At 44.4% G+C, this 24,678-nt stretch overlaps 1 protein-coding gene across 1 annotated transcript; it reads left to right on the top strand.

The window, feature by feature from the left end:
• Positions 1–8,524: 8,524 nt before the first annotated feature.
• fzd1 (frizzled class receptor 1) lies at positions 8,525–22,931 on the top strand. Its single transcript, XM_083661165.1, has 6 exons — positions 8,525–9,162; positions 11,365–11,891; positions 14,298–14,471; positions 15,030–15,276; positions 17,843–18,126; positions 21,157–22,931. The coding sequence occupies exons 1-6, from the start codon at positions 8,926–8,928 to the stop codon at positions 21,392–21,394; spliced, it is 1,707 nt and encodes a 568-aa protein (XP_083517291.1). The 5' UTR covers positions 8,525–8,925; the 3' UTR covers positions 21,395–22,931.
• Positions 22,932–24,678: the final 1,747 nt, after the last annotated feature.

The following is a 24,678-nucleotide window of genomic DNA, read 5'->3' as shown; positions in this document are numbered from 1 at the left end:
GAAAGGAACATAGTGCACTGCAAAATATTTTTAATTACATTTCTAAAAAAAAAAAAAAAAATTTTTTTTTTTTTTTTTTTTTTTTGGAAAAAATCTAGGGGGTGCTGCAGCACCTGCAGCACCCCTACTTCCCGCGGGCCTGCCCCCTCCCTCCCTCCCCACCCTCCTCCTCCCCCCTCCCCCCCTCCCATCCCCCTGCCATCTCCTGGCCTCCTTCCTTCACCGTGTTCTCACTCAACCACTCTCACCATCTCTGCAGGGACTGTGCCCGCTCCCCTCTCTCCTCTGCGGGTCAGTCCCTGCAGAGATGGTAGTAGAGTGGTTGAGTGCGAACAGGGTGAGAGGAAGGAGGCCGGGAGGTACATAGATAGATGGCAGAGGAGGGCATTTTGTTGGAGGACGGGAAGGGAGACAGGAGGGAGTTAGAAGGAAGGGCAGAGGGGAGTTAGAGGACAGGGGGCAGAGGTGACGGGGGGGGGGGGGAAATGGGTGGACAGGTTGGAGGGGAGGTCAGACAGTAGGGGGGCGGGGATGGTGGTGACGGGGGGGGAGGGGGGATGGGTGGACAGGTTGGAGGGGAGGTCAGACAGTGGCGGGGATGGGTGGACAGGTTGGAGGGGAGGTCAGACAGTAGGGGGGCGGGGATGGTGGTGGACTGGTTGCCTTGTCCTCTCTCTCTCTCCTGCCTTGTCCTCTCTCTATCCTGCCTTGTCCTCTCTCCTCTCTCTCCCTGTCCTATCTCTCCCTGTCCTCTCTCTCTCTCCTGCCTTTTCCTCTCTCTCCTGCCTTGTCCTCTCCCTGTCCTCTCTCTCCTGCCTTGTCCGCTCTCTCCCTGTCCTCTCTCTCTCCTGCCTTGTCCTCTCTCTCCCTGTCCTCTCTCTCCTGCCTTGTCCTCTATCTCCCTGTCCTCTCTCTCTCCTGCCTTGTCCTCTCTCCCTGTCCTCTCTCTCCTGCCTTGTCCGCTCTCTCTCTCTGCCTTGTCCTCTCTCTCCCTGTCCTCTCTCTCTCCTGCCTTGTCCTCTCTCTCCCTGTCCTCTCTCTCTCCTGCCTTGTCCTCTATCTCCCTGTCCTCTCTCTCTCCTGCCTTGAAGTCCTCTCTCCTGCCTTGTCCTCTCTCTCCCTGTCCTCTCTCTCTCCTGCCTTGTCCTCTCTCTCTCCTGCCTTGAAGTCCTCTCTCCTGCCTTGTCCTCTCTCTCCCTGTCCTCTCTCTCACCCCCCACAATGGATCTCTAGGCAGTTTTGTTATGGCTTTCCCCAACAAACAACTCGAAAAGGTTTTATTGTCCTTAATAAACAATTCACTATTCAAAACTTGACAAGACAAGACAAAACTGAACTAAACCAAACACATACAGTAGGCTAAGCCCCTGCAAATGGGTCCAGTTAGGCAGCAGGCCTGGTGCCTTCCCCTGTCAGAAGCATCATTGAAGGATGCAGCCCCTCCTATGCAGAGACAAACATAATTAGTTTTCAATGAACCACACAATACAACAAGAGTCCCCTTCAACACAACTATTATTACATTGACTTTCCCATACGTCATCATTTATAATGACTCCAAGTAGTTTAACCCCTCAAAAATTGGTTTTACAGTTTTTCACAATTGTTTAAACACATTAGACACAATGTGCACAACCTGAAACTGAACATGCAAAGGCATAATTCTACTGATAAAGCATTCATATAGTGTTTTCCATTCTGCACACCAGTGTTCAATGGGTGCTTAGAAATGTCTACTCATATGATGTATGTGTTTGTCATTTGAAAAGAAAATACCATTTACCGTAAATTCCGGACTATAAGACGCACCGGTGTATAAGCCGCGGGACCAAAATTGACTATTTTTTTCTTCTATAAGCCGCACCGGTCTATAAGCCGCGGGTGTTTTGATGTTTAATTACCATATGAAAGGGTTCGTGCACAGAGAGGAATGTCGGGAAAGCGATGGCTGTTTGGGGAAGCTCCCATTTATTAACATTTCAACAAAACAAAACAAAAGTCAGGTCACTAATCCCCAGACAAAATCACACAACAATAGGCTATATGTGCAGCAAACCTGTAACCAGAGAAGTCAAGTCACTAATCCTCGTCTTCCTCTTCTTCCTGCGTACTGAAACCACCAAAGTCCTCATCTTCAGTGTCGGAAACGAACAGGTTCAGGGTGGCTTCGTCAACCACTCTCCTCTCTCCTTCATTGTCACTCAAAACCAACGAACTCCTCTTCATCTATAGCTGTGTTTCCATTACAGTTTTTCGCAAAAGAATTGCGATATTTCTACAACTTCGACAATGTACAATTGCGACTTGTAGGCGTTTCCATTGAAGTTGCGTTTGAGTGATTCCCCGTTGCAGCAGCTGCCACAGTGATTACGCACGGGGATCTGCCCCATATCCCGTCCCCTGCATGCTCAAATCCAACCAATGGTCAATGGAAATCCCAACATGAAGTTACAATGCATATAAACGAGCCTGATTATCAATTCAAAAGAAAATGAGTCGCAAAATGTTGCTGGCTGCGTGAATGCAGTCAGCGCGACAGGCAGAGGAAAAAAGGTAGCCTAATAGCCTACAACTGGTCCGATTTAGAGATGGAGGGGGGAAAAGGCTGATTTGGTTCTATAATTGCACCTGAAACGTGTGCAATGTATTAGCCTACTCACAGTCACTGTATTCACTTCAGACAGCACCACCGCACCAGTGTGTGCTTTTCATCCTCTCATCTCGCCGCTGTGCCAAATGCGCGCACACAGGCAGCCTGCTGTCACCATGGACCGATTTCTGCCATTAAACATTATCTAATTTGCCCGGCTACGCTTTCGCACAACACTCGTCTTTCTGCTAGGTAGCGTTGCTTCAAAGTTTTCCACTTGCTGCGGAGGTTTTGACACGGCTATCGAACCTTACTTACCAAACTTATTTTCCGCTCCTTTTCCAAGGGATAATATGGGTCACATGACGTGCAAATGCGAAAAATGTGTTTCCATTACACTTTTGCGATAAACTGCTATATCGACACGTCTGAAAAACCACCTCATGATCATCTACTGCTCGTTCTCATGCTGTCGAGAACGAGCAAAGCTTTTTTTTGGTGAAAGAATCCTCCAGGGCGCTTCTTGTTAACAGTCCGAGTGAGTGGCAGGTCGAACGTCAAAGGCACTTCATCCATATTTATGATCTGCTCCGGTTCGATGGAATATTCCTTGATCTTCCTTTGTGTGAATTCGCCGAAGTTTGTGATTTTCTCCTGGTAGTCGGGGGAGGGAGTTGATGGGCTTGTGGCCGTTTGCTTACCGTAATTACCATATGTAAGTGGTCACGCACAGAGGGGATTGTCGGGAAAGAGATGGCTGTTTGAGGAAGCTCCCATTTACCGTATTACCGTAACATTTCAACAAAACAACATAACACAACACCACCGTTGTTTATTTTTACAGTGCACACAGTGTCCGCGGTGTGGTGAAAAGAGGGCAAGAGAGGAAATTAAAACAGAAGTGGATTTATAGTTAGAAAGAGTGCTAAAAAAGAGAGTTTTTTTTTTTTTTTTTTTTTTTTTTCTGAAAAAATCCATAGATAAGACGCACCGTTATATAAGCCGCAGGGGCCAAAAAACGGGAAAAAAGCCGCGGCTTATAGTCCGGAATTTACGGTAGTGAAGAGTTAACACTGTTTTGAGGGCAAAGTGTGCTTTTGCAAGAGAAGTGTAGGATTTTGCATTTTGTGTGTGAGTTTTGAGATTTGTGTTTCGGGTTTTGAGAAAGTGAGGTAGTCTATCAGGAAATGTGTTTAAGCAATTGTGAAAAACTGTAATCAATTAAACCCCCCTACTGAATCACACTTGGCATGTTCCACTGCTCCCCGTCTACAAGTGAGGTTGGACCATGGGTTGGACCCATCTGCCTCCGTTTCGCCTCCTCAGTCCAGACCAGGAAACTGAGAACTGAGAAGAGGTGAGAAAACACACGGGGGTACCAACGTTTTGCACAATGTTTCCCAATAAAGTCACTATAGCTAATAAAATGTCTCTGTGTTGTTATTCAACTGTTTGAAGGGATTTTACAATGTGAGAGATTGCAGGATTACGTGGACACAGCACACAGAGTGTTAACTATCGCCCAGGCAGGAAGGCTTCCCCGCACGGCTGAGACGCTGCAGTGACATGGGCGACAGACCAGTGAAGACACACATCTCCAACCCAAACAGTGCTCCACTTAACCACCACCTCTTGTGTAGCCCCCAAGGTGTAATGTATTTACAATATTTACAAACAAATACTAATTTCATCCAGGTAATGTTACTGTTTGGCATATTACTATTATAGGGCATGGGCTTCACCATGACAGTTCCACTTTAAGTTAAACATATTTCAAGTCATTATTGCTCGTCAATACACATTTCACCAGAGATGACTAAAAAAGAATAAAAATAATTGCCTCTTTGAGGTTGGTTCAATGTTCTTCTTGGGAAAGAGTCCTGCATTCTCCGTCCTGTGTATGGAATGGAAAAGGTAACAGTCAATCTGAGGACTGATTTACAGAGGTGAATACCAAACATGACAGGCCTTGCTGGGCAGGACTTACTCGCAGAGCTGGAAGCAGATCGTACAGGGGTGGAGCCAGTAGATCCATGTCCTAGAAAGACGCTCATTTGCGTTTCCATCACCTGCACAGTGCACAGACATGGCCAGACAAATGTCAATGGAAAGTATTTGACAAGTTATTAAATGTTCAAATCCTATTTAATTTAAGAGTTGTGACCAGCAGCTCAGCAGGTCATTCTGCCGGTTGGCCGGTCCCCAACAATTTCACCACACTAAAAAATGAGGCAAGGTAGTCGTGTCATGTGTGCGCCTGTGTTTGTGTTCATGTCAATTGATGGAAAAAGGGGGCAATGGGGGCCATATTTAATAACTGCAGGGTGGCAGAGTAGAGTGGATCCTGCATCTGCCACCATGAATGTTACAAAAGTGTGTGTGTGAGAGAGAAAGCTTGAATTCATGTACATACAAATACAGATCCTTTCAAAAAAATTGAATATCATGGAAATACCATGGATGACCGTGGGCTTCAGCGGATTGTCAAGCAGACGATTAAAAAATTTGGCGGAGATTCAGAGGGAGTGGACTGAGGCTGGAGTCAGTCATAACTGAGAAGTAACTGCTGATTTTCTTCACACTATTCTAATTTCTTGAAATACTGTTCTGGGGGTTTTCTGGAGCTGTAGGCCAAAATGATGAAAAATGACACAAATAAAGGCTAGAGATATTTCACTTTGTGTGTCACGAATCTATAATCTATGAAAGTTTCACTTTTTGAAAGGAATTATGGAAAAAACTACCTTTTCCATGATATGCTAATTTTTTGGAAAGGATCTGTAGCCTACATTGTAGCAGCTACTTCGCATTTGTGCTTGTTACTTGAATATGTCGGATTAAATGCAACACTGGAACTAATTGTTCCAATCACGTCTCGTTCCACATATCTGATGTGAAATCATTGCAAGTTCAACGCCATAACTTCATGTCCAATCAGAACTGTTCAATGTAGCCGAATGCCATGGTAATTTTGTTGGAATTACTGCACCCACTAATTTAGGGGTGCCAAATGAACACAGTACTATAATCAAATTCCAATGAAGTACTGACCACAGACTGTAGAAAGAGATGTAATGCAGGATAGCCAAGCGAATGTGTTTGGATGGAAGTTTGACGCTAGGCCAATCAGAGGCAGAGAGGGCCGGGTTATGCCTTTGCATAGCCTTCGCCATCATCCAAAAGAAAATATCGCCTCCGGGACAACAACGCTTCCTACCCAGCGTGTGCACGTCTTTCCGACAGGGGTGGTTGTTATGGCAACTATCAACAACAACAACAACAACAACTACTACTAACTACTACAAGACATAAAGACCGAAATAGGCTACCTTGTTAATGTGTCTGTCGGAGACACGGCCTAACGTTAACATTTAATATGAGCCGAATATCAGCCTGTGCTCAGCTATGTATACAGGAAGTAAACCGGATATTCAGGTGGGTTGTGACGGTTGTTATTGTTGTCAAGTTAAAACTGTCTATAATGACGATAGTGTCTGTCTGTCTCTCTGTCTCTGTCTCTCTCTGCCCTTCGTGTATCTCGAGAACCGTTGGTCGGATCGACTTCAAACTCGGGGAGTGCGCTGATGGCGACCTGATGGAGTGCAGTGCCCTGTTTTTGTGCGATTCGGGTGCGAAACACGTTCGATATTAATACATTTGTGTTCAATCAAGCGTGTGCTCCTTCAAGCCCTGGCTGATCTGGGCTAAGTGAGAAGAGTAAACACTGCTGTGAATACAGTCGTTAAGAGTGAATGGTGCTGTAAGTAGAGTTGTTGACAATTAATGGTCAAGAATGAGGGGGGGGGGGTCTTCCATGAATAAAATCAACGGGAAATAATCAGTAGAGCTCAGTGATCTTAGTTAAGTGAGATTTTTACGTGGCTATAATGATAGGATATAATGAGTCACGCATTCAGACCTCTAGGGCCACACCACTTCCGGGAACCCCTATCCTGTGTAAGTAGGGTTCCCAGAGTAAAACCTGGCCATTTCCACCACTGCTTATGGATGAGCATCCTCTGCTGCATGCCATCGAGAACCGTTGGTAGGATCGACTTCAAACTTTGGGAGTGTGCCCTATTGTGCAGTGCCCTGTTTTCGTGCAATTGGGCATAGCGCCACCTACTGGCAACATAAAAAATGCTGTTTATAGCGCTTTATTTTGATAGCCATTCATCTGATCGACTTAAAACTTAAAACTCGGGGAGTGCGCTTAGGGGGACTCAACGGAGTGCAGGGAGCTGAATTCTGTGGAATCTGGCATAGCGCCACCTACTGGCAACACAAAAAGCGGGTTATCTCGATAGCCATTCATCTGATCGACTTCAAACTTGGGGAGTGCGCTGCTGGGAACCTGACATAGAACAGTGCCTAATTTTGTGCAATTTGACATAGCGCCACCTACTGGCAACACAAAAAGCAGTTTATCTTGAGAAACATTTGTCCTATTGTGACTTCAACCTTGGGGAGTGCACTGCTCGGACCCCGATGGAGTGCGGTGCCGCATTTAATGCAATTTGAACTTATTCCAGAACTGTCTATATGTCTGTCCTTCGCGTATCTCAAGAACCGCTTGTCGGATCGGTGGTGGCGTTGGATTCGATACATATAAAAATACATAGTTCTTAATAGGCATCGCGATCTGACCTTCTGTTTCCCAGAAAACGTAACATTTCTCTGATTGGATAGTGGGAGGGGAAAAAAAGATAAATCTACTCGCGGACCACTAGGGGGCGCCCGCGGACCACACTGTTTATGAAACACATAATCGAATGTGAGGACACACACACACATACACACACACACACACACACACACACACACACAGTATGTAGAATCTAGAGAACAAACCAAAAAAGATGTAGACCTTCCCAGTCTCCCCAGGTTCAAGATTCAAGATTCAAGATTCAAGATTTTTATTGTCACTCCATGGTACAAGTATCACGTGTGAAATTCTTGTGCTGTGGACTCCGTTTACGACATAGTACAAATAGGCAACAAGCAATGAGCAATAGGCAATAAGAAATAGGCATCAATAAGCAATACTAAGCAGCAATAGGCAATGAGGCAGAATAGCGATAAGACAAGTCAGTGGCATATTCATTGCACATAGGTGCACATGTTATGTGCATACGTTAGACATGTTCGGACATTTTAATTCGACGTATTTGACATACAGTGCAAATAGCATGTACCTTATTAAACATACAAATAAACATTAGGCATTGTGCATACGTTAGACGTGTTCAGACATTTTAAATTCGACGTAATTGACATACAGGTGCAAATAGCATGTACCTTGTTAGACATACAATTAAACATTAGGCATACATAATGGTAGCAGCTGCAGTACGGTACGGTACGACTACTACACTATTTGTGTATGTTAAGGAGTCTCGTGGCCTGCGGGAAGAAACTGTTCCTCAAGCGATTTGTGCGTGCTTTTGGAACCCTGTATCTCCTCCCTGAGGGTAGCAGGGAGAACACCCTTCTTTCTTTTTTTACAAGAGAGAGCTGTGTCAAGGCAGCCAGAGAGACACAGGATGAGACAGGAAGTAATTTCATTTCATTTATTTAATGTGACTCATTGACCATGTTCACACATGGAGCTCAAGCACTTACACAAGTACAATGCATTTCAGTTGCTTAGGTATGGTATTTACGGGGTGCTAATTTACTCTTTGCTGTTATTTTACATTGTTCTGTTTTTATACCCTCCTGCATAGCACATTGTAAAATTTTATTTTGAAAGTTATGACCGGAAGTGTGATATTTATTCTGATTTGCTTGACACAAGGCAGAGAGAGAGAGAGAGAGAGGCAGGGAGAAAGGAAACAGTGTGTGTGTGTGGAGAGAGAGAGAGAGAGAGAGAGGCAGGGAGAAAGGAAACAGTGTGTGTGTGTGTGTCAGTGTGTGTGGAGAGAGAGAGAGAGAGAGAGCGAGAGAGAAGGAGAACAGAGAAGGCTTGAAAGGGTGTCGGGCAGACCGCAGATGTGTGAGGAGGACTGGCTCTGCCCCGGGGAGTTGATATTCGGGAGTACGCGGGGGATTATTGTGGATTTCCGCCGCAGAAACGGAGTTTGTGATCCGTCACCGACTCACCGGGATATATTATCATCAAAAACGGGTCTCGTTTGAGAGGGGACAGGCGAGACGGCGGGGCTGCTGCTGCACGGTGAAGTTGGAAAGGAGCGACGTTTTCCAGCATATAAGAGCCGACAAAGAGCTTAGTTATTCGGGGAAGTAGCTGCGGCTGCCTGCGAGCGGAGCGGAGCGGAGGAGGTAGGTAGGTGAGCAGCCGACTGAATAAAGTCGCATTGTGGTGTCTCTTCACTATGGATTACAACACACCCCGGCCCCGTGCTGCTGTCTGGACGCTGTGGTGCGTCTGTGCGCTGCTGCTGCTGGTGGACGCGCAGTACGGCGGCGGCGGCGGCGAGCGCGGCATGTCCATCCCGGAGCACGGCTTCTGTCAGCCCATCTCCATCCCGCTGTGCACCGACATCGCCTACAACCAGACCATCATGCCCAACCTGCTGGGACACACCAACCAGGAGGACGCCGGCCTGGAGGTGCTCTTATACTTTGTATTTTCTTATCTTTTTTTTGTCTTCAAATAAAGAGCCAACGCACCCTTCCGGAGGATACGAACCAAGGGATTTGATCCGCAATTCGTAAAATGCTTGTAAAAAATAGTTGTAGTTGGTCAAACAAAGCTATTCAGCTATATTGGAGAGACCATACCACTACGACATTTCACTCCAGACCAAAACTAAAAAATAGCGGATTTTCTTCTTCAGCGTTTTGTTTAATAGTTTTGGTCCCAGTGAAATGTTCTATGGACTCTCTCCTGATTCTAAATCATTGCTGGATCGCTTGGTTTGACCAAGTATAACTATGTTCATAGCAAACATTTGACGAAATGTCTGGCGAAAGGGATGGCGGATGAAATCCCTCGGGTTTGTATGCCTAAACCAGAAGGGGGCGTGACTTTGGCTCTCTATCCACCTTATTTTTGAATGCCCCACTGTAAAAAATAATTGTGCGTACAAGGTCCGGTTTAACGTGACTTATTTCTGCAGCTTGCCATTTCCTAAATGGTATTCTACTTGATTTGAAAAGATGGCCGCCTACACTCTCAGTCCCTTGTACCCTGGCTGGATTGAACATAACTTGGCCAATAAGTATTTAACATACAAAATAAAACAAACAGTAATGTCTTTATTTGATGTAGAATGCAGAGGACATGTAACTGTTTCGTTAAACTCGCGTTCCAGGAACATTGTATATACTGCGCTGCTCTAAAATAACGTTAGTGGCGCGAGGCTCAGAGAGCCTGTTCGTCCTGGAAGCCACTCGCTTTGCACCAGAACACAATCGATTTGGGGGTGGAACACGCCGGGATTGGCCAACGCCAACGCCAGTGCCCAGAACCGTCGAATCAAATCATCGACAGAGATGCTATGGCCGCCTCCCAGTATTCTCAGTGTGCAGAGATAGATAGATAGATAGAACGTTAGAAATATAGCCAGCCACGTTATAAACAACTAACCAACGCTGATGGAAACGGTTTTGCCCGAAATGGTTAAAAGTTATATCAATTTGGTCATTCAGTGGCGTTTTTCTGCCATGTAACATAACTAACTAGCGTCTAATATTAGCCACAGCAGGCGATTACCCATGAATGCGCTGCGCTCTTAAAGGGATATTTATCGACGAGATTTTTGCCAAGCTGGACCTGATTAGTGATTTGCTCCGTTCGCCCAGACGGGTGTCAAGCTGTCAGCAACAAGGCTGGGAGGATCACACCGGAAGAAGTACCCATCAGGCAGATCAGGCAAAAATGGCCGCCAAAAATAAGGTGGATAAGTGGAACGTCACTTCCTGCTTCAGCACTCTACCAGAGATTTTCAGCCACCATTTATTTTCGCATAGACATTTCGTTAAATGCTTATAACATAGTTGTACTTCGTCGAACCAAACGGTTCAGCTAACGCTATACCATAGACCATAGAACATTTCTCTCGGACCAAAACTTTAAAAAAACAACATAGAACAAATGTTTTATTTAAACCCGCATTTTCCCAGTGAAATGTTATGCGATCTCTCCTGTTTCTAAATATATCTGTATCGTTTGGTTTGAACCAGTGCAACTATTTTTATACGCATTTGACGAAATGTGTATGGGAAAATGAATGGCGGATGAAAATCTCTGGTACAGTGCTGAAGCGGGAAGTATCGGTCACTTTGCCTCTCTATACAACTAGCCCAGAGGTTCTCAAATGTTTTTCAGCCAAGGACCCCTTACAAGATAGAAAATATGCCAGGGACCCCCTCATTCTGATTTGTGATTTTGGGCTAAGCTTAATTGTAACGTGCTTGACTTTTAAATTGATAGGTTTGTTAGATTATAATGTAATCCATGAACCATTTTAGATTTAAAGCATACAGCATACAATATTTTCGTTGGACTATGAAGCTTTTGCAAAAAAAAAAAGTTTTTATTTTTATTTTCCTGAAAACCTTTCGCGGACCCCCTGGCAAAGTGCCACGGACCCCTGGGGGTCCCCGGACCCCCATTTGAGAACCACTGAACTAGCCTACATAAATGTGGCAAAGTCAATAAACGAAAGAATTTGAGAGAACAAAAACAGAAAGAAATAATAAATGAAAAAAAAAAAAAGACAAAACAATATCCCAGGGGGTTAAATTATTTCAATCTGCTCAATTACAAAGTATAATTTCTGGGCCTTTTTTTTTTTTTTTTCATACAGGTGCACCAGTTCTACCCGCTGGTCAAGGTGCAGTGCTCCCTGGACCTGAAGTTCTTCCTGTGCAGCATGTACGCGCCGGTGTGCACGGTGCTGGAGCAGGCGCTCCCGCCGTGTCGCTCCCTGTGCGAGCGCGCGCGGCAGGGCTGCGAGGCGCTCATGAACAAGTTTGGCTTCCAGTGGCCGGACAGCCTGGCGTGCGAGTCGTTCCCGGTGCACGGCGCGGGCGAGCTGTGCGTGGGTCAGAACATGTCGGACCGCGGCGCCGCCGGGGAGGCGGGCGCCGGCGGCGCGGGCGGCGGCCCGTACCCCACCGAGCCGCCGCCGACGCACGAGCGCGGAGGAGGTAACGCGGGGGGCTGGCCCGGGCAGTTCCGCTGCCCGGCCGCGCTCAGGGTGCCGCCCTACCTCAACTACCGCTTCCTGGGCCAGGAGAACTGCGGCGCGCCCTGCGAGCCGCGGAGGGCCCACGGCATGATGTACTTCAGCCAGGACGAGCTGAGCTTCTCCCGGATCTGGATCGGCATCTGGTCAGTGGAGACCTGGACCATACATGGCTGGGGCGATTATTCAATATTATCGTTTATCGTTTATTGCAGTTAACACTTTTTGGCAGAAGATCAGCTGTTGTAATCAGTGGATTTACGTAACAGTGATCAATAAAGCAGTATGGATTATACCGCCGGACTTGTATCGGAAATGAGCCTTCGCTTTTTCCCACAATTGTCTACTACTCGAACAAAGCATTAACTATCCAACCACCGGAGTTTACTGAGGGAGGCTAACAGCTGCTAGCTAACGTCAGATCACTCTTATCACGGTCTGGGCTCCAGGCAGGGCTTTTCCCATGCCAAAACGCTAACGTTGTGTGAACAGCCCCCCTACACAGCAGATTACCCCTGCTCTGTCATTATTACCATAGTAATATATATTATTACAGGCATATGGCTAATGTGAAATTAACTGCAAACTTGGGTTCCGCTTGTTTCCACATGGACACCCCCCCCCCCCCCCCCCCCCCCAGCGAGTACCCGATTACTCGTTCATAATAGAAGGGGAGTACTCTGAGTATTTAAATTACTTAAAATGCCCATCCCTAATTGGGATGATGTGGTGATTTTGGCGGAATCATATCGTGATGAGGTGGTGATTTCAGCAGAAGCATATCGTGATGATGTGGTGATCTCTTTGGAATCATCGTAATGATGATATGGTTATTTATCGTCTCTCAGTGGATTCATATTGTGATGACATGGTGATGTATCTCTTTCAGTGGAATCATATGATGATAGGGTGATTTCAGTGGAATGATATTGTGATCGATGGTGATTTCAGTGGAATTATGTTGTGATGATGTGGTGATTTTGGGATATTCTGCTGACTAAATTGATGATAAAAAGCACATTGTACTCACTTTACTTGACAAAATGAAGTATGAAACATTTTTAAGGAGTATAATTTGAATATTTCCATTTTCATTCCATTCATCACATCATGGGATGAAAAAATGTTGGTTTAATCTAATGATAAACTGTGATGGAAAAAAAGATAAACTGATAAAATTCCTGACGGTTAGTATTACCGTATGAAATTAGAATGATCATTAAAACCATGTAGGTTTGATTTATTAATTTACCGCTGCTGCACAGATCGCTGTTCGCTTGTTTATTCAAAGTTTATTCAAAGTGAACGCGTTGCGTGTTGAAAATTGCACCAAATCCTGTTATGTTATTATTTTAATGTTATGCAAACAAAAAGTGAACAGTGCTGCTCATTTTATTTTTGGTTGGTATTTTTGGGACATTTTCAGCACATTTTAACAATACCGCGATAATAATACTGATAACCGTGATAACATTTTGGTCACTATAATCATGATATGAAATGTTCATACTGTTTCATTTCTAATCACAACTAACATGACCATTCCGTTCAACTTCAACTGGATATAACAAGATTTTACATACGTGAGCCATATCATGATATACATATTGATACAAGACAAAAATCGTTGTCGTCATGATTGACTTCAACCACGTCGCCCAGCCCTAATACATACGGCCAGGGTTGCCAGATTTCGCGAGAGAAACAAGCAACTGAGATCTGGCAAAACTGGATTTGCCCAAAATCTATATCACGATACTTCATATCACTCAATAGGATACATATTACGATATTATTCAATTAGTGTGTTAACACTATGGCTGGGCGATATGATTGAAATCAATACCATGATAATCATAAGGATTTTTCTCAACATCTATATATCACGATATGGTTCATGTATGCCAAATCAAATTAAATAATCAAATGAATGTTCATCTCATTGAACCAAATGGTAATATACCTCATTTTATGAGTTTTAAATAAAAATGTGCTTGTTATCATCAATTTAGACAGCAGAAGTGTGTGTCACGATTAAAATATCTTCATAGCATTACGATATGATTTCACTGAAAGACAATAAATGGCAATACTGAATTATCGCACAGCCACAGGAAAAACTTGACAAGAACATATATACCGTAATGTATATTGAAAATAATATGTTGAATTGTGTTGAAAAATGTACAGTATCATTGTTATTGAGGCTATGGATAATAATATTGATCAGACCCGTGTATATGATAGAGTCGCGACATCTTCATTCACTCCAATGGACCAGTTTTTTACTCTCAAGAGTTCCAGGAAGTAAGGTCCCGGATTAAGCAGCACTGTCGAGTTGCAGCAAAATGGACAGTTTGTGTTATACTTTGAAAGTTTTTTTTTTCTTCTAATAATCCAATTTATCCAATCAGCTTTATTTTAGCATTCAAAAGTAGCGCGAGACCCCTTCCTGGCTGTTCATTGGCTGATGAGTCACGCATTTTGGTCCTGCGCTGACGCCACTCTCTCTCTAGAGGACACTAATATTGATGTATTGTGCCGCCCTACAGGTCAGTGTTGTGCTGTGCGTCCACTCTCTTCACCGTGCTGACCTACCTGGTGGATATGAAGCGCTTCAGCTACCCGGAGCGGCCCATCATCTTCCTGTCAGGCTGCTACACCATGGTGTCCATCGCCTACATCGCTGGCTTCCTGCTAGAGGACAAGGTGGTCTGCAATGACCGGTAGGCCTGGACCCTATGGCCACAAGCGATATCACCCTCAACTTCTTCATATCAGTCCATGTCATCATTATACCATGTAGCCACAAGCTATATCACCCTCAATTTCTTCATATCAGTCCATATCATCATTATACCATATAGCCACAAGCGATATCACCATCTATTCTTCATATCAGTCCATATCATCATTATACCATATAGCCACAAGCGATATCACCATCTATTCTTCATATCAGTCCATATCATCATTATGATATGGGTTATATTATTTCTACTCTCATTTATATCTAACCCAGCGCCCCTCAAAGTGATGTGCGTATTTTTTCAAGAATGGCCATTTCATGTCACAACGGATGTCTGCACCTACAAACATGTCTGAAAAGCCAATGTGCCAAATCTACTGCATTCTGCTTAAATGCATTTGGCCTGTAAAGACTGATGCTGTAAATAATGTCTATTGAAAATATCAGAAATGTATAAAAAAACATTGTTTTTGAGCCATATTTGATCGCGATCGATAATAATATTGATTATTTTTTTGTCCACCCCTAATGGCAGGTTTGACAACGACATCAGGACCGTGGTGCAAGGCACCAAGAAGGAGGGCTGCACCATCCTGTTCATGATGCTGTACTTCTTCAGCATGGCCAGCTCTATCTGGTGGGTGATCCTGGCTCTCACCTGGTTCCTGGCGGCAGGGATGAAGTGGGGCCACGAAGCCATCGAGGCCAACTCTCAGTACTTCCACCTGGCTGCCTGGGCCGTGCCCGCCATCAAGACCATCACCATCCTGGCTGTGGGGCAGGTCAGGAGCAAACTACCGTACTCGCTTTTTTGGCAAATGGCTTTTTTTTTCCCCACATCAATTTTGGTGACTTGTGTGAATCATCCAGATCCAAAGTTTGATTGATTCATTGATTCATTCATTTTTTTTTATTATTTTCGCAACAATCATCAGTATTAGACAGTCCCTCATACATAGTACATAGTACCGTAAATTTCGGACTATAAGCCGCGGCTTTTTCCCCGTTTTTTGGCCCTGCGGCTTATATAACAGTGCGGCTTATCTATGGATTTTTTCAGAAAAAAAAAAAAAAAAAAAATTATCTCTTCTTTAGCACTCTTTCTAACTATAAATCCACTTCTGTTTTAATTTCCTCTCTTGCCCTCTTTTCACCACACCGCGGACACTGTGTGCACTGTAAAAAAAAACACAGGTGGTGTTGTGTTATGTTGTTTTGTTGAAATGTTAATAAATGGGAGCTTCCTCAAACAGCCATCTCTTTCCCGACAATCCCCTCTGTGCATGAACCCTTACATATGGTAATTAAACATTAAAACACAATTAAAAAAAAAAAAAAAAAAAAACATTAAAACACCTGCGGCTTATAGTCCGGTGCGGCTTATATATGTAACAAACAGGCAATTTTGCTGCTGCGGCTTATAGTGCGGAAATTACGGTAAATAACTTAAAAGGAAAAACAGACAAAAAAAACCAACAACAAAACAAAAAGGCACAGCGACTTTTTGAATCTTACATCATGTAGCTCAAGATCAGTCCAGAGTCCTTCCCTATGATAGTGTCCTACGCTACATTAGTAGCCAGATATGTCCCCCATTTCAAGGTGAAGACCTTCAATCTGTTGTGCATCCTATAGGACAGATGTTCATAGGACGCCACCCTTCCCAGTTCAATCAGCCATTCCTGCATAGAGGGTGTTGTTTTCCAACCCCTCATTATCATTTGCCTCCCCACCATAACACTAGTCTGGATCCAGTCTGCTACCTCACATTGATTCATTTATTTATCTTTTTATTTTTTGGTTCATGGACAAATCTCCATAACAATTTCTACAGTGTATTTCTGTCACACTCATGAGTTAACTGCATAGACCTTTTTCACTGCAGCCATTGAGCAGAAAAATTGAGTCAACTGTCAGGACCTGTGTTGTGCAGACCTCACGTTACGTCATTGCTTACGTGGTTGTGGCTGGACCATGACCGCTGTAGAGCCCAGCTGCTAGTCCCTATCCACTGAGTGGACTGATAACATTCACTTTTTAATTCAGACTCTGAATGTTTGCCCCCTCAATGCAGATTTATGTTTAAATATATTTTCAAAGAAGGAAAAGGAGTGGATTTGAGGAGGAGCAGGGGCAGAGGAGGAGGAGCAGGGGCAGAGGAGGAGGAGCAGGGGCAGAGGAGGAGGAGCAGGGCAGAGGAGGAGGATCAGGGGCAGAGGAGGAGGAGCAGGGGCTGAGTAGGAGGAGCAGTGGCAGAGGAGGAGGAGCAGGGGCAGAGGAGGAGGAGCAGGGCAGAGGAGGAGGAGCAGTGGCAGAGGAGGAGGAGCAGGGGCAGAGGAGGAGGAGCAGGGGCAGAGGAGGAGGAGCAGGGGCAGAGGAGGAGGAGGAGGAACAGGGGCAGCACAGAGAGATGCAGAGGGTTAGACAAGCGGATTTCTCCTCATTTGTATTCTACACCTTGTAGACAAAAGCAAGCAACAAACAAAACAGTATAGCACTGTTGTTTATATACATAAGTTATGTTATCTTTGACACAAACAGGTTATTAGTCTGACAAATGGAACTATTTAAAATGGAGTATATGAAATACTTTTACAGCCATCCAGGCCACGTGATCCTTTATTGATATTATTGGCCTACAAATAACTCCTCCCCAACCCACCTACCTCCACAGATGTCTCTCTCTCTTTAGTTGCAACCAGCAGCTCTATAAGTCACTCGGTTGGTTGGTCGAATAAAAGTTCACCACGCTTTAGCGGGCACAGTTTTTTCTGAGTGAGTGAGTGAGTGAGTGAGTGAGTGAGTGAGTGTGTGTGGGGGCATATTTTACAATGGACTGGATGACATCACAATGGAATGCATGATGTCACTGACTGATATCGCATATCTGGTAGGGCTGGGCAATATAATCGATACGGCAATATATCGCAATATTTTATTTCCCGATACTGTATCGATACTTGGACGCCATGTATTGCGATATTAATAATAAAAAAAAAAATGCATTGCAGGCCATGCCATGCCAGGTCTCTGCATCTGGTGATTCCCACCCCTAATCGATACTGTATCGATATTTCCCATATCGATGCGTTCAGTAACACTCAACACTCAGTAGTTTTGACTAAATTTGTCCACTAACTTATCAGTATAAAGTGATGTACATATTATTACACTACCTGGGTGGTACACAGTGTGTTGTATCTTTAGCTCTATTATTTAATTTTGAGTCGATTCTGTAGAATATCGCAATATGTATCGCATCGCAATATATCGTGATACAATCGTATCGTGATACGTATCGTATCGTGAGATCCTTGCCAATACCCATGTGTTCTGCATCCCCGGCAGGTGGACGGGGACGTGCTGTCGGGCGTGTGCTTCGTGGGCGTGAACAGCGTGGACGCCCTGCGCGGCTTCGTGCTCGCCCCGCTCTTCCTCTACCTGTTCCTGGGCACCTCCTTCCTGCTGGCCGGCTTCGTGTCGCTGTTCCGCATCCGCACCATCATGAAGCACGACGGCACCAAGACGGAGAAGCTGGAGAAGCTGATGGTGAGGATAGGCATCTTCTCCGTGCTCTACACCGTGCCCGCCACCATCGTCATCGCCTGCTACTTCTACGAGCAGGCCTTCAGGTACGGACGAAACCCACAACCTTTCTTTTTTTTTTTTTTTTTTTTTAACTTCTGTTTATTGAAGTTTAACATTTGACAAATGACAGAATCAACAGGATGGTCAAAACGGTAACATCAAGCACACACCGATATACCGTATATCAGACATACCATGACTTTATTTAGAGGTAGAAGAGAAAAAAGACAAATGAGAAAGAAAAGAGAAAGAAAAAATGAGGGGAAGAAAGAAAGAGGTTAACTCACTGAGTGCCAGCCACTTTTGGAGAACGGACGCAGTGCCAGAGTTTCAGAGCGTTTTCAGTGATTTCTCGAGGCCCACAGAATATTGTGTGATATTACTATGTAAACACCGAACACGCAAAAAGAACAAGGAGACTCTATTGTATCATCAGCAAAAAAAAGTTTATTGATACCATTTTCCGTTCTTTAGTTATCAGCCGGAGAAGATAGGTCAAAAACAGCAAATACAGGCATTTCTATCTAGAAGCTGAGATATTCAGCCTTTTGTGAAATGCAGCATTTCAAGCACATTCACTGACTCTAGCTAATATTTTCTGATGTAGTGACGTGGTGTAGTTGTGTGCTGCCCTGGGTGCCCCACCCCCCTCTCCCCCCCTCAGCTACAAACTCCTCCCCACACTAGTAACACACAGCCTCACGCACCCAGCGTCTATTTTCGGAGTGCTTTTTGTGCGCCGCCTCCCAGGCAGCGCGACAAGGAAATGCCAAGCCGGACTGCAGGGAAAGGTTTGGCACTTCGGCGTCGGGTGCTGCCTTTCTGGCGGCTAATCGTGTGAAGAAACTATGCAGACAGACAGACAGAGGCAGAGGAGCTCAGTTGTGTGCGCGGATTGACTGCTGTTGCCAGGCACCGTCAGTTGCAGCCAGAGCAATCTACATGGCTCTGGGCTGCAGCATGAGCGCTTTCTCTTTGATCAGGGGGCTTTTTCAGGCTATATTTCGGACATTTCTCTAATCTGGAGAGCACTGTCGCCACCTGATGAGTCCGTAAAATAGGTTATACAGCTTCAATAGCTACAATATTTGTACAGGACATACATAAGGCTTTGATCCACGTCCCACCGTCAAAAAAGGCAATTGACGACAATCGTCGTCTTTGGCACTCTACGTTAGTATTCGAATTGACGACAACTGTCGTCATTGGCACTCAATGAGTTAAATATCTTTATAAAATAATTATTAGACTACTCCAGTACTGCTCCAAACTTATAAAAATTAACTTATGAAGTCTCCCAGTCTATTATTTGGGTGAGCTTGCCATAGTCGGTAAGAAACGATAACCGGTTTAATGATAAACCGTGATCAAATTCCCTTATGGTAATGTGCTGTTTCAAATTTTCATTATTATTAAAGCCGTGTTACCGTGATTACAGCGCTTTGGAAAACACAGTCAATACTGTCCATCATCAAGCAAATTTAGCAACAGTCTCCCAGATGCAGACGCACAGCCTTGGTGAAATGATTTAAGTGAGTGTATCAGTACTTTTGAACATTTTCAGCACATTTTTAACAATACCGTGATAATACTGATAACCGTGATCATTTTGGTCACGGTTTTCACGGAAGTGTGTGCGGCTGTCACCTAGCTTATTTCCTGTCAGCTATTGTATTAACTCATTCTCTGCCAGGGTCATTTCGGTCTGTGTGCTCCCAGTGCCAGGATTTTGAGCATATTTCCTGATCTTCCAGGACCCACAGAATATTCTGTGCTAGGAATAAAATGACACAACATATCTCACAATAAAGCAGAGACTCTCTTCTTACCCCTTGTAAAAAACTGAAACTCTCCCATGTTTCCTTGTTTAGTTACAAGCAGTGGAAGTTAGCTTGTTTTCACTAAAAATGCCCTCCTTTGGACAGAAATATGAGAAAAAGAGGTTTTTAGTGAAGGACACCGTTTCAAGCAGAACTCTCTTTTGAGCCTTTTATTTTTTGCCTCAGTGACACATCAGACATATACAGTATTTGTTTTCCCAAATAAATAAATAAAAAATAAGAGAATGTATTTTACAGTTGCCATGTGGATTTTTAGCTTAGCTTGATAAAAGCATAAACAAATGGAACGAACCCTTATGTGGTCACACTCACACACTCTCTCTCTCTCTCACACACACACACACACACACACACACACACACACACACACACACACACAGGAATAACGAGTGCTGTAACGTTACCTGCTGTCACGTTACCTCTCATAACTAACGTTAGCACAGAAGATCACACAATAGCTACGTTAGTGCTGTAAACTTTGAAATGTTTATGTGACACATGTTTCGCCTTGGTTGCTGGGGACGGGTGTGTGACGCGGTTTGACGCGTTTGACGTATCCATGTGATTCCCCCTCCCTTGAGTGTGACAGAGCTCTCCCTTGAGAGGGAGAGCTGGCAAGAGGAAACGTGAAGCGAGTCATGCCGGCGGCATAAGTTATAAACAATGCGTGACAATTATACTCAAATGTTGTGTGTGTGATCATTTCATCTCAAACGCGATACAAAAAATAGGCTACTTTTTACCATCGTCATCGCTCTCTCCAAGTGGCACCCATTTCTCCTCCTCCGATTCATCTGTGTCACAGAACACTGTGAAGGGGAGCCTTCGTCGCCATGGCGCTCCATCGTGGAGCAATAACAAAAACGCTGGCGTCTTCCTCGCCATCGTCGCCAGCCGAGAACTCTGGATCGGACTCTGTTTCGACCACAGGCTCCACCCATAAATACTAAACTAGCGGGTTCCTTTTATCAGTTTGACTTGAAACAATGTCACAGGCTGGGAAAGTGTCTGATGTAATGTAAACAGCCAAAACATGAAAGTACGTCCGAGTACGTCTTTGGCACAGAACGCCATTGTTAAAAGTACGTCCGGGTACGTCTTTGGCAGAGAATGAGTTAACAAACACTGCAACAGGAAGTCAGCTAGGGGCAATGTAGAAGGTTAATGTTGTCAAGTTCAAACCATCTATAATCGTGATATGACATCGTCACATGGTTTCATCTCTACCTTCAGGGAGCAGTGGGAGAGGACGTGGGTCAGTCAGACCTGCAAGACCTACGCCGTCCCCTGTCCCGCGCAGGGCGGCCCCAACATGAGCCCCGACTTCACCGTCTTCATGATCAAGTACCTGATGACCCTGATCGTGGGCATCACCTCCGGGTTCTGGATCTGGTCCGGGAAGACCCTCAACTCCTGGAGGAGGTTCTACACCAGACTGGCCAACAGCAAACAGGGAGAGACCACGGTGTGACCTGTGTGGAACCTCGCACTTGACCGCTTACTGACACACTGAATGAGAAGCCTTGTCGATGACACGTTGTTTTTCGATAGGCCACCTACACAGAGTCTACAGAGGAGTTGGAACATTTTAACGGTTTATTAGTTAACGTTCAACTGTTTAACAGATGTTTAACGGATTATTTATTCACCTGATGTTCAGACGCTGGGGTGGGCCAAATTCTTCCGGGTCGTGTTAACACTTCCGGCGGTCACGGCGGCAAATATGAAAGAACGTCATAGCGGACAGTGCAGTGGGTAAAACAAAGAATGTAGCCTACTACTTTGAGCTCGGTACACAGCAAGCAAGCGAGTATCCACTGTTAGCCAGGTCAGATAACGTGATCGTCGGCAATGACGAGCACTTTCTTGTAAAACATACCTGGACTCCAACAAAGAAAGCTTCAGATAGTTTTCTCTCCTCCGAGCGATCGCGCCATTTACGTCTTGTAAGACCCGCAGATGTTAACATAATTCCCTGGAATGCGAGACTCTAACGAGCCAGTTACATAGCGTTGCATTCTTAGACATTGCCGTTTGCTTTTATTTGGTATGTTACATACAATTGGCTAAATTATTAGTTAATTCAGAGTTAGATGATATTGGAGCAGCCAGCCATTTTATTTTTTTATTTTTTTGCCGGAGTCGTCACACGACCACACAACCGGGTCAAATGGGCGTGGCTACATAAGGTGAATAGAGTCTATGGCCATGTTCAGACTAGGAGGCCAAATCTGATTTGTGAACTTTAGTGACCTATTAATGACTTTATCCAGATTGGTTTTATGAGTCTGTATGCTCCAAGTCTGATTTGTGTCACTTGTCCCAAACCACATATGGAGGTAGTTTCCAATCTGCTTTCGACTGATGTGACTTCAGTGCGGACGCGCAAATCCACCAAATCCGATTTGAACGTCACTCGCAACTCATGATCAAATGCTTCTGCGCAGGAAAACCACGTCACCAACGTACGTATTTACTGACGCCCACGTCGTTACCATAGGAGCCCATGCAGGTAGACTGTTTAGGTCTGGACACACAGATCCGACTTGAGAATCAGATTTGTGGCAGTGCGGACACACTCCCAAATCATATTTGGGAAACCAATCAAGATAATGATGATTAATGACTTTATCAGCTAATCAGATTTGCCCGTAATGTGAGCATGGCCTAAGTGACAATTCATGAACATATCTACATATTAGGTGCAGGTGGGTGGAACAGGAAGCAAACATAATCTATTTGTTGATTCTCAACCAATAAGCTGTTAAAACCTTTACAGACAAAGCCCAAAGGTTGATTGTCAACTAATAAGCTGTTGAAATGTTACTAATACTCTGTAGACTCTCTGTAGGCAGACTATCCAATTAAGTGCTATCGCCTTTTTCGTTGGTTTTCTTGGACTTACCAGAGACACTCGGTATGTTTTTAATGTACATAAACATTTTTGTGAGATTTTTGTAAGTATATATTTGTATTTAAAGATCAAAAAATGCTTTCCTTGTTTTTTTTAAGAAACACTTTTTTTCATACTTTGGACGTAATGGAGTTGTAGCTAATCATCATCATCGCAAAGAGCCGGCTGAGGGTTTAAGGATCCAGAGGTGGGGTCTCATGACCTGACCTACTGTGGACAGCATCATCGCTGTGGTACTCTATTGGAGAGGGTGTATTAATACGCACACGTCATGTGTTCTGAAACGTGTGCAACATTTAAAATGGATGATATGTGACTATTTCTCTCGCTAGTAAGATTTCCAGAGCTGTAAGGGGCGCAAATTTCAGACGTGATGCGGAGGAAATTTGAGTTCCGAGTTCTGTTCCACTGCAGGAGACATGTACAGTGTCCAAATACTGGGCGGTGTATTTCAGTATTTTGCCCCAACACACACAACACACACACACACACACACACTTGCGTTCTTGTCAAATGTTTTTCCGCATGGTGCTTACGTTTGACAATAATCCTTTTAGTGTTGAAGCTCTACAATACAGCCCCATCTTTGAAACCACTTCCTTTGCATTTGCTACCAAGAGAACCTTTATATTTATAGAAAAAAAAGTCTTATATATCCCACATTGATTACTTTATGAGAATAAAGACAACCTCACCATTGCAACTGTCATGGCTTTGTAAAACGTGTGTTTTGTGCCGATTGTTAACATATATATATATGTGTGTGGCAAACCGTCAGGGCCTTCTATATATATATATATATATATATATATATATATATATATATATATATATATATATATATATATATATGTATATGTATATATGTATATATATATATATATACATATACATATATATATATATATATACACACACACACATATATAATTAAAAAAAAAAGATTATGCCACACAGGGAAATTGTAGCTCTTGTGTGGCGTATCTTTCTGCCTCCATAGTGTTTGCTGATCAAACGCAGGTCTTTGGCTCTAAATGAAGCGGAGCAGGAACCCCCCCTCTGCATGATGGGAATGTGGTGGGAGCCTGGAGAGACCTTTGCCTGGACTCACATTCTGACTCTCAGAATAGCCTGTTACCCTGGTCTGGCTCAGCTGCCACAGGCATTGTTCCAGGCTTCTCTTACAGCCTCTCTTTTTTTATCAGCACCACAGCTTCCAAACCGACGGCGGCCATATTGCACATGTGATCCTGAACGCTGCCTCTTCCTGACTTTGTTAGAAACTGGACCCTATTGTTGATGTTTCTTCTCACGGTGGTGTCAAGTCAGGCGCTGCCTTTTAGTGTGTTACAGGTTTACCAGCAACCTTTTCCCATGGTGTCCACAGAGAGGGCTGTGTGGGCGTGTGTGTGTTCTCCTCTCCCTATACTCTGACCAGTCACACCACCAGTCTGCCTGGAACACTGGTGGGAGACTGGAGGAGTGAGATGGAACCACCCACACCACACACACAAAATAAATTAAATGAGGTTCCAATTGCGTACGGAAAGTGCTTCTTCGGGGTGGTGCCCCAGAAGAACCATTTCTGGTTGAAACTTTGAATATGCCAAAGAACATAATATGGCTCTTTGGGATATTGAACGGTTCTTGGGAAGTTAAGGTAGTTGGATGGTGTGTATTCTGACTGGGTGGAAGCAGCATGGTGGACTTGGCTCTCCCATTGGTGCCGATCATAGACAGCCGCAGGGATGACGTATTTTTGTAGTCAGAACGCGGAAGTCCCGGACTTCCTGGTTCTTCACTGTTTCTGTCTATGGGATTTTTGAATGGGTTTTTGCCGC

This window comes from Poromitra crassiceps, assembly GCF_964638095.1.
Source record: "Poromitra crassiceps genome assembly, chromosome: 26".
NCBI lineage: Eukaryota > Metazoa > Chordata > Actinopteri > Beryciformes > Melamphaidae > Poromitra > Poromitra crassiceps.
Note: the sequence above shows the minus strand (reverse complement) of the source record. Positions and strands in the feature narration are given on the sequence as shown.